Here is a 10,899-nt window from a genome sequence, read left to right as displayed (position 1 = left end):
CTGTTTTATCCAGATGTGGGAGAAGTACTCAGATATTGTACTAGTACCAGAGTGTAGGAATACTCTGTTAAAAGTAAAAGTCCTGCATTCAAAATGTTACTCAAGTAAAAGTACAAAAGTATAAGCATCAAAATATACTAGAAGTACCAAAAGGGAAAGTACTTATTATGCATTTTCTATCCATTCCATATTGATGCAATAATGTGTTTATCAAAGCTGGTGCAGCTAATTTTAATAACTCTGTATGCTGCTGGGTAGCTTGTGAATTTACCCCCAGGTATAACTAAAGTCCTTTTTTTTTACCTGTGAATTTTGGTGGAGTAGAAGTACGTAGCATAACATTTAAATGCTCAAGTAAAGTACAAGTATCTCAAAATTGAATTGTATAGTACTGAAGTAAATGTTTTTAGTTACTTCCCAACTCTGGTTATAATTGGTTTATTGTCGCATGCTTGACTTAACCTAATAGTTAAGTAATTGGTCCTGCAGTATAGTCTTGCACACTTTCTAGCCTTTCTTCTAGCACTGTTATTATTAAATCTGTTTTATGTCTTATTATATATATTTATGTTGCATTGTTGGAGGAGCCTGGAACTTAAGATTTTTCATTGCCATAACTACACTACTGTGCATATGACAATAAAGCCTTTGAATCTCCGGATTCTGTAATTGGACAATAACACCAGTAGGCTATTAACATTTTACAAGTAATTACTATAGCAACAACTGTGTTATTATCTGCATACAATGTGCACTTAAAGGGGTATATACACTGTTAAAAAAGGCATACATACAGTACGAGATATTGATGGGACTGCTTTGAAAATATTTATAATTGTCATTATTGTCCAGAGTTAGCGATTGCATCCCTTATTCCTCCTGTCCACACGTCAAAGTGTCCTTGGGCTATATAAATGCATTCCATAAGTTACATATTCACCATAAATGAGCAATATCCTCATAGGGAACGTTTGTTTCCTGGTCGCACAAGGCAGTAGAGACAAGCAGCCCTGGCGATTTTTGCTCAAGTCACATGACTGTGGTTGAAGGGCAGAGTCTCTCACATCATTAATCACTTGCATTATATAATGAAAAAGTACACAAGACAAGAACAGAAACAATTGTATTGCGAAATCAATGCATTTTTATTTTTTTTGAATTTTTTAGGTTGATTTTTTTAAAGACGTCTGAAACATTTGTGGTGGCATCATTGCTGCTATAGTCTCTAAAAGACCTTGAATAACCAAAGTGCTAGAATAGTTACATTTCAATGGCTTCACTCTGTTAGTAAGAATTGTACATCAAAAAATCTGCTCAGGTGAAAACACATATCAAACAAAATTGACAGTTCAGCCATATCAAAGGATCCTCTACCCCCTGATTGACATAGTATAAGGGGATGTGGTTCAGCGCTTTAACTGACTTCCTTTACAACCCCCGCCCCTCCCAGAAAAAAGTTACATAGTTTCCTTGTCCACAGCATAGACATCGGCATACTGAGCCACCGCACCAGTAGAACACCACACTTGAACTACATGGGCATCTAATGAAAACCAATACAAAGGTAATTCCTTATGTAAAGTAAAATAAAATCTGATGAGCTAGTGAAAACATTTCTATTCGACACTGCATATACAGACTCTCAAGCCTAAAAAGATCACACAGTTTCAGAGTTTAACACAATTTATTTAATGCTTAAATAACTGTTTTTGACCATCCAGTGTTTTTGTCATACAATATGCTATTAAGAGCTACAATCAAATAATGTCTTTATGTGACCTTAATGTGAGTAGGTTTTAAATAAGGAAATACTTCAACAAAAGAAATCCAAAAATGAAATGCCCCAGTTTTCCTTTAATACCACAGCAGTCATAAGAAAACCAAATTGACACACTGCTAAAATGATTACAAACAGTCTAACAGTGTACAGAGACTCCTACACCTTATAGCCATTACGCACAATACAGTTATAATTTTACAGCGAGCCAGCCTACCAGCATTTACATTCAGATTATTTCGTTCTCGTAGCAGAAGCTGCCCTCCGTTTCACATAGACAGACAAGACATCACACCCTCAATAAGCTATAGAACTTTTTTCATCCTCATCCCGACGTGATAAATGTTTAAATGGTATCCTTTTTCAATTTAAAATATAAAATTGGTGACATGTTAGGGCTATATGTGAACACAGATAAAGGGTTTTATTTGTAATTTGAATACAGTGTTTGCAAACTTGTAAAAATTGTACTTAAAATAATGTGAACAGCATGCATGAAAATATGAGTACTCTGAAAGGCTTTTTGTTGGATTAGATCCATTCCCACTTTGGGAATTACTGAAATTCGATTTTCTGGAAATGTCCTCAGTTAAAATCAAACCAGTTTTTTTTCATGTACAAACATTATACCTGCTCTAATAAGTAATTATACAAGAACCTGTGAAGTTACACTCAAATCTTTAAAAGTGGAACTGTTTCAATAAAGTTTGAAAGCACTTGAAAAGGTTACTCTCCTCCGTGTGTCCTCAACCAGTAGCTTACCCTTTTTTAAAGAATTTTACACATTGTAATTTTATATACAGAAAAAAGCTCTTGTGTTAGTTTAAGTTTTAAAAAGGAAGAAAAAAAATCCCCAAACAATTTACATCCTGACAACAATGGGTTCAAGAAAAAACTATAAGGCGAGTGTTGAAGTTGGATCAGAATTGTCCCATTGGATTTTTTTTGTGTGTTATTGTGTCTACTTCATTCTTTCCACCCACCGTGTGGACTGAGCTCTTGTGCCATCTTTGGTCACAGTGTCACCTGTGTGGTTGTCAGTAATGGGAGTCTTTTATCGTTTTCACAACAAACGATGCTCCTCTAAAAAAGCTCGCACAACAACAGTGGACCAATGGCACATATTGTTTCACACAAAACAGGAAGCAGAATCATTGTCCACGGGTCCACCACAGCTAAGAGTGAGAACCTCCCGGTGCTTTCGTTGACAGGTAGTGAGTTTGTCATGCTAATGCTAAGTCAGAAGGGTCGACTCCTCTTGCGTGAAAACCGTTTGTTTGAAGCAGAAAGTTGCAGACTGGACCCTGAAGTCCTCACACCGGAGCCTCGAGCCCTCGGAAAACGTATTTCCAGGAAACACCTAACTTAGTTCCTGCACACCTGGAAGACACAAAAAGTACATTACATATTGAAGCATAATTCAAGATATAAATGTATAGATTACAATACAATTGTTTTTACAGGAATAACACTGAATGCCATATGTGTTATGTCTTCACTTGTTTTAACAGTCTGACTTAGAGACATTTATCCATTTCTTGTATATGTATCTTTTTTTTATGGTTTGCACAATTAAAAAAATATACAAATATACAAACATAACAGATAACAAATGACAAACAGTGTATATTTAAAGCCTCTTCTTAAGTAAAGTCATTAGTTTTATTTAAAACACAAGACCAATTGCTTGAATTCAATACAAATCGCAACCTTAGATTCAATAATGTCTACAAATGTAAATTATTTTGAAGGGAAATGTTATCTTTATATAGATATTACATTAATTTCAACGGTTGTAATCATTCTCTCACAAAATCATTTTTTTCTACTTTTGGAAATAGCTTTTAAGGAAAATCACAGTCACGATCTCCTACTCCATTGTATGACAAAATGTCAACATGTTAACAAGACCTGATGGTCCGTGGGTTGTTATGGTGACCTCCGTTACCATAGAAACAAGTTTTCCAGGCTTCCCAGTAGGGCCACATTATTTGTAAGTCAGTATTGTACAGATGGAGTGATTCACTGCAAACACAACACACGGCTGAACAGCAGTGGGGATTAACAGTCTGGCCAGTGGGATAATAAACTCTTTCTGGATGCTACTGTGCCACTGTGAGTGGGGGATTTAGTGGACAAAAACAAGCATGGAGGGTATCAGGGGGCTTTATATTGTTGAGGTGTGTGCCGCTTGTCAGCCCTGTTCCCTATTCACACACAATCAGACATGTTGCTAAGGGATAACCAGCTCAGACGTCAGCCAGCACTGAGTCTGTGTGTCAGTGAGACAGAGCAGGTATCTGGGGAGGGGGACATTAATGGAAGGGTTTGACATTTTGGTGTAAGTGAATTAGGCAGTGCTGGTGCCAGGAGGAGATTAGCTTAGCATACAGATAGGGAAGCAGCAAGCTAGAATCTGTCTAAAGTTAAAAAAGAAGTATCAGCACATCTTCAGTTCACATTTAACACATTGTATCTGGTTTAATAAACACACATGTGAACGCCTGATCAATGCACTTTTTAGCCTCTTCCCCAAAAAACACTAAAGTCTTCCTACGAGTTCCTTTGCCTTCCCTACTCTTAGAGCTAGACTAATTATCTCAAATGGAAAATCCAACAACCCTCTTCTCAAATTAAAACCATATGTGACATCAGAAATTGATTTTGAGGGAAGCGAGATAAGTTTATGTTTGTTTGGAAAACATTTATATCCCACTTCCTCTCTCAGAGAAGCTAGGAGCCACGACATCAGCCTATTCACTTTTAAAGATTGTTAACAGACCCCGTCCTCTTTAGTAGTTTATACAGTATATATAAAATTCTCTCTTCATTTAATCAATTGATTTATTCCTGTTAATATTATTGATTGAACTACTTTCTTTTTTTGTTACATTTTTGCCATTATTTGTTTGTTAATCTGTTTTTTATTTTCCAGAATAATTCTTATAATTAATTACTTATTACTTATATAATTACTCTAACCATTATTACAATAACCAGAGATGATACAGTTGATGTTTGTGTTTCATATGTGTGATGTTATCTCTCAGTACTATTTGTTATATAAAAGTTACAACACAAAAACAACTAACAAGAGAACGTTTACCACTGTTTAATCTTTCTGACAACATTTGGTCCAGTTTAGCCAATCACTTCTGAGCTGCATATTCACTGGTTGCCTGGCAACCTCACTGTGACGTAATGCCTCCGCGAAGTGATGCACGGCTGTTGTTTATCAAGAAATGGTTAGAGCACATCACTCCCCCTAAAACCACACAATGTTGTTGTGGCATTACTGTTTGTGTACGAGACACAGCTTGTTTATTAGTGGTGCTTGTAGGCGTATTATTTAACTTTGGAGAGATTCATCGAAAAATGCAAATGAGCATATTTGCCAAAAATGTTGAATCATTCATTTTAAGGAGAGAGTACAGAGTGAGCAGGAGCAGAGCACTGAAGTGAGCAGAGATAGAGTACAACTAAAAAGAGCCAGGATATGAGTATAAGAAAGCAGAGTGGGTTAAAGAAGAGAAATATAACTCTGGGAAACTTAAAGAATTTGGATAGAGCGGTGAAGTATGAATATATGTAATCACATGGAAAAGAATGCATCATAAACACAGAGAAACGGGACAATAATGGAGAGGAACATGCTGCACACGGATACATATGTAGACTTCTGTACCTGGTAGAGCACAAGCCTCTCTATGAGTGGAGCTTTTTGTCCCCCGATCTTCTGTCATCTTTTCGTCTGCTGTTCCGTGACCCTTCTCCTTGCTATAAAACACACACAGAAATAAAGTTTAGACGCTGTATTCTTATCTTTTGAGAGGAGGAAAACCACCCAACACACAAACCTGAAACTGAGACAAAGAAGAAAGAAAAAACTTCAGAGTTATGTAGGAAGAGCAATCTGAAACTAGGAAATGTTATTAGTAGTTTGATTGTTAGGATTATTATTAAGGCCCAAACCACACAGCAACCAGACACCTGGAGGAGGAGAAGTTATATTATTATGGAAAGAAACAAAAGAAGCAGATTATGTTTTCACAGCAGAGTCACAGCACTCAGTCTTACTGTGAACCCTTTAGAGGACTGTTAAAACCACACAGTCAGCATCCCCTTTGTTGGGCAAACACAACACACAGTGTCAAACCACAACATGCACAAATATGCTTCCAATGGCTTCATCTCTTTTGAATCTTTTCTCATAAAAGAGATTTTGAGGTCAGTTATCCCGAACCGGTTAGTGAAAATGTTAATACAAATTTCACCTGCACTGCTGGAGGAGAAACATGATCAAATCTCACAGGTTCTCTTTTTGACTTCATTGTTTGACTTAAAGCTGCACTCGAACATCAGTGGGATGTAATATTGAGGTTTCACAATGCTAATAATAAAGTGGTTTCAATAAGCAGTTCTGTCTTGGAGACATTAATTATTTCTCAACATCTTTAACCCTGATTTCCCTTTTAACATTGTTTCGTAATCATTTTTAAAGTTAGGAAATGTATTTTAATCACATGCATGGCAATATCAAAGATATCTGCTTGCTCCATAACTTTAGTGAGGTTTCATGCAGCTCTCACTGAGTGCAGAATCTGTGGAATACATTTTTTGTGAGGCAATTAATAATGTATTCACATATTTACAATAATTTAATTTATTGTAACCCCACTCTGTGATTTTAACAAAGTCTTTGCCAGTGCAGCTTTAAGCCTAACCTTTACATTAGCAGTAAACCTCCAATTATAGATGCAGGCATGCGGTCTAGAATACACTTCAAACCCAGGAACACAGTGTAAGGGTGTCTTCATGCCAACCTCGGACCCCTCTTCCTGCAGAGTGGGGCTGTGCAGGAGGTCTTGGAGCCACCCGTCATCTCCTTGGTTTTCTGGGGTGGGGGATGTCACACGTCGGATAACCTTCCTGATGACCTGCCAGAGGAAAAAGGACGTTCGACAAAAGAAGAAAATATCTGATGGTGTCCTCTTTCATAAAAAGAACTCTTCCTGTAATGATTCAGAGCTGAATGGGAAGTGGAAAATAAGTTTTGCATTACTTTTCTACTGATGAGGTTACCATCTTGGTCCATATAGTGTTCCTCGGTCACAGACTCGCCTGGGACATTCTTTGCTGCTTCTCCCTGAAAGTGATTGTGGTTAGCACATGAATACAGGCTCAAAAGGGCTGATTTATGTCATAAAACTTCACCATCACCACACCGAAACCACACCTCATAAAGAACCTATATCAAAGAGAGGATTAGCAATATGAAGCTTTACCAACCAGCCAAAAATAACACCTCAACAGGTTGAATAGTCATGTTCAAATATGACTATCACATGTATCAACACACAAAGAGAGTGTAGCTATCACTTCACCCAGTAATACCACTGCAATGCACACCAGACTGACCGGTCTAAACCAAACCAAACCAAGCCTAGATTCTGCTCCAGGCTTTCGGGGTACCTTTAAAATGAGGCGGCGTCTGAAGATTCTGGTGGTTACAGTCTGTTCTTCCTCTGAACCGGAGTCTACACTAACCTGCTGCCGAGGAAGGTTTTATAAGGTCAGTACACAAACACATGGAGGGAGTCAGGAGGAGAAAGAAGCTCTGGTTAAAGAGAAGGATTAGTTCATTGAGACATTTTGTTGATGTCCTTTATGTACTTCAACATCACGGCTGGCTGTATTAAAAAAAGGAACCTGGAATAAAACACTGATGGGTAAAATAGGTTGAATAAGGGTGAAAAAAACACATTGCTAAGTTCATTACTTACATTCTGAAATGTGTTGTTTGAAGCAAATAAGGCATTATCTGATTAAATAACATGCTCATTTGCATACATTTCCAGAACTCCAGAAAGCCGAACACTGGATAAAGCCAGGTTCAAACATTTAGTTTTTTTTGTTGACATACTATAGTCAAAAGTATAAGTATAAGAGCATAAGAAATACAAAAAACGTGCCTGTAAAGATTGTAAAATGTGAATTAGATCAGCTTTACAAAAAGACAATTTGTTTTTTTATACCTTAAGAGTGTCTCCTGCACTAACAAAAGTCTTCAGTATCAACACAAAAAAAGAGGGTTTTCCACACTTTTATGAAATGTATTTTCTTTTAGATGTTTTATAATTGTTGCTTGTAACATTACCTGGACTTTTTTCTCCGACACTAACGCTCCCTCTTCTTTTCGGCCATTCGATGATTCCGAGGAGCGGTCCTGAGGTGAGTGCCTTGAGTTGTTGCCGTTCCGTCGGGACTTCCCTGATTCGCCTCTAGACGAGGAAGTGATGGACTCACTGGAGATTTCTTGGCTGTTGGGTAAAAAAAGACAACATTATAATGTAATAATATAACTTCAAGAACTAAAAGACATCGTATGAAAAGATTTGTGAGAGAAAATGGAAGGAAACGGTACATTCTAATTTTAGGTTGGCAAAAAGTTTGGGAACACTTTAACTGATGCATTTATGACTTATAAAGGTCAAGCATCATGCCACATTTAGTTTTTACATGGACTGTGCATTATATTGTGATTATGATTTACTCTAAGTTGTCATAACAAGCTGGTTATAATAAACTATTAGTGGGCATTGGTTTCCTTTAAGTGAACAAAAATGACGACATAAAAAAAAAAAAATGCCCTATAATATATGTAATGATTATTTGTATAAATAAATATGAATATTTATGAGTATAAATACTTATAATTTTGAATATACCGCGCTATTAGCCAATCAGAACACATTATAAATATGTTTGTAATTCATTTGTACATGAATATCATAAAAAGTGCTACAAATGTTTTTGTTATTCTAGGAGGGAGCCTGTAGTGTTACATTACGTTACCTTTCCCGCCTGTCGAGCAGGTCGGAGCTGACACTGCGGCCGGGCGTCGGAGGTTCCACATTGACGCTGGATGAATCACTGTGCCAACCTGAAAGTGAACACACTTCTTTTTCTGCCTGTTCAACCTGATCAAGAGCCTCCTGAGCTTCAGTCATCTCTGCGTCCTCCTTCTTGTCCTCTGAGCCTTCATCTTTCTCCACCTCCTCAAACAGAGATCCTTCTGGGATTTCTTTGTCTCCCTCCTCCTCTTCCTCATTGGATTCAGACTCACTGGGCTGACGTTCCCCGAGTGCCTCAACCCAGGCTTGAGGGGAGAGGAGAGCTACAGACTGACCCCCTTGGTCCTCTTTAAACCTCAGTTGTCCATCATCCACTCTGTCATCGTGGTAGACCCTTTCCTGACTGCCCCTTTCACATTTTTGTACCTCAGCTATTTCATCAATACCCTCTTTGACAGCCTCTGCCTCCGAGGTAGAACCTTTTTCCACTTCATGCCCAATTTCTATCACATTATGCTGCTCTTCTGACAGATTCTGCACATCTCTCACCTCTTCCACCTCACAGGCTGTCCCGTTATCCCCATCATTTATCATATCCTTCTCTTCTGCCAAGATGATATTCTCCTCTTCCAGCTCGCACCTATCTTTTGTTATCATCTCACATTTTCTTTCCACGTTTTTAATCAAGTCCTGCTCTACCCACTTTTCCACAAATCCATTTCCATCCACTAACGCTGCCACAACCTTCTCTATTTCCTCTATCACTTCCTTTTCACCTCCTTTCAAACATATATCCTCCTGGTCCCAATTGGGGGAACCCATCTGCACTCCTCCGTCTCCAATTTGTGCTCTGTCGGGCGATAAAGGTGTAATTGATGATACTGATGAGAATGAAGGGGAAGATGTGGAGTAGGCCATGTCAACGTCTAACTCACACATCGCAGGGAGGGATTGTGACTTGGGCCTGTGGATCAGCTCCATTTCATGACAAGACCTGTCCTCCTCCTCGCTCAGAAGCAGCTGGTCGTTCAGGGCGATGTGGGGCTTTCTGAACTTGGGAGGGATAGGATCAGGGAGGACAAAGACTGGGACGGATAAGGCGAGCTCACAGGGTCTGGGGGGGCTCCTAGGGGGGCTTTCTAGCTCTCCGCCTTTCTCTATCCCCGGGCTCCAGGGCAGGGGCTGAGGCTGGGAGTCGGCCAGCAAAGGGGTGTCTGGGTCTGGGTAATGGTGTTGCTGGTGGTGGGCAAGGGCAGGGTTGGGGGTGACGGGGAGTTCGGGCTCCAGGAAGTTGGGGTTGGAGTGCAGTGCGGCGGGGGACTGCAGCTCCGCTAGAATGCTCTGAAAATCTGTAGGTGACAGGATGACAAATGTAGAGACAGACACCCACTGAAGCATGCCACAAAGGAAAATAACACACCGAGAAACACACACACACACACCCTAACACAAACACCGTATGACATGGAAGATGGTACAAAGACTGAAGTGTAAATGCACGAAGCTAATGCAGTAAAATGTAATAAATACATGCAATACTTTTTAAAGTGCATGTTTAAAAAATAATAATGCCGTTTTCAACACAAATACAAAATAAGATATGATGTGATAATAAATAGTTGTTTGATTTTCAGTTAGTGTGAGGTAAGACATTGAAAGTGGGATACATAAGTGATGTAAGGCCATATTAATTGTATGGATTGTGATGAGTGTAAGATATTAATACTTTGTTCGGTTACATGCTCACATGAGACATTTGACGGATGAGAGATGTGGGAAGGAAAAGGGGGAGGAGATGAAACAGAAAAAGGTTAAAGCATGCTAAATGAAGGCTTCCATTGTGGAAGGGTCGATGGGTGTTCGAGTTGGGATGGTGGAGGGCGGAAAGGTACACTGACATGCAGGACAGGGAGACAGGGAGCGGAGGGGAGGGGAGGAAGGGCTGGGGCCACGGGACCCAGAGGGAGAGATGGGAGGGAGAGTAGATAAGGAGAGAGGGGAGACAGGGCGAGAGGAGGAGGCCAGCGGAGTCACTGAAGACTCTTTAGTTGGAGACAGGGTGACAGAGGGTGAGGCAATGTCTGAGGGTGAGGAGGGGGTGGAAGAAACAGGTATGGTGAGGGGTTCAGAGAGGTTAGAGGGGGAGTCAACGTGGTTGGCAGCAGTATGAGAGGGCAGGTCGGAGGTAGCTCCAGATAATGTTGAAGAAGAGGGGTTTTGCTCAGCTTGTGAAGGGATTGGAGCCGGAGTGGTGAGTGTGGGGGAGGG

General features: G+C 39.5%; 1 protein-coding gene across 1 annotated transcript in view; it reads right to left on the bottom strand.

The window, feature by feature from the left end:
* Window positions 1-1,119: 1,119 nt before the first annotated feature.
* The window catches only part of LOC117499425 (ankyrin-3-like), a 96,942-nt gene continuing 87,162 nt past the window's right edge, over window positions 1,120-10,899 (bottom strand). Inside the window, exons 43-49 of the mRNA XM_034151797.1 lie at window positions 8,633-9,980; window positions 7,935-8,097; window positions 7,250-7,327; window positions 6,840-6,923; window positions 6,601-6,714; window positions 5,463-5,554; window positions 1,120-3,157 (exon numbers count right to left, since the gene is read on the bottom strand). Of these exons, the coding sequence (XP_034007688.1) occupies window positions 5,483-5,554; window positions 6,601-6,714; window positions 6,840-6,923; window positions 7,250-7,327; window positions 7,935-8,097; window positions 8,633-9,980 (1,859 nt within the window). The 3' untranslated portion in view covers window positions 1,120-3,157; window positions 5,463-5,482. The remainder of the gene's footprint in view (window positions 3,158-5,462; window positions 5,555-6,600; window positions 6,715-6,839; window positions 6,924-7,249; window positions 7,328-7,934; window positions 8,098-8,632; window positions 9,981-10,899) is intronic.

Source organism: Trematomus bernacchii, unplaced genomic scaffold (assembly GCF_902827165.1).
Source record: "Trematomus bernacchii unplaced genomic scaffold, fTreBer1.1, whole genome shotgun sequence".
NCBI classification, from domain to species: domain Eukaryota; kingdom Metazoa; phylum Chordata; class Actinopteri; order Perciformes; family Nototheniidae; genus Trematomus; species Trematomus bernacchii.
Note: the sequence above shows the minus strand (reverse complement) of the source record. Positions and strands in the feature narration are given on the sequence as shown.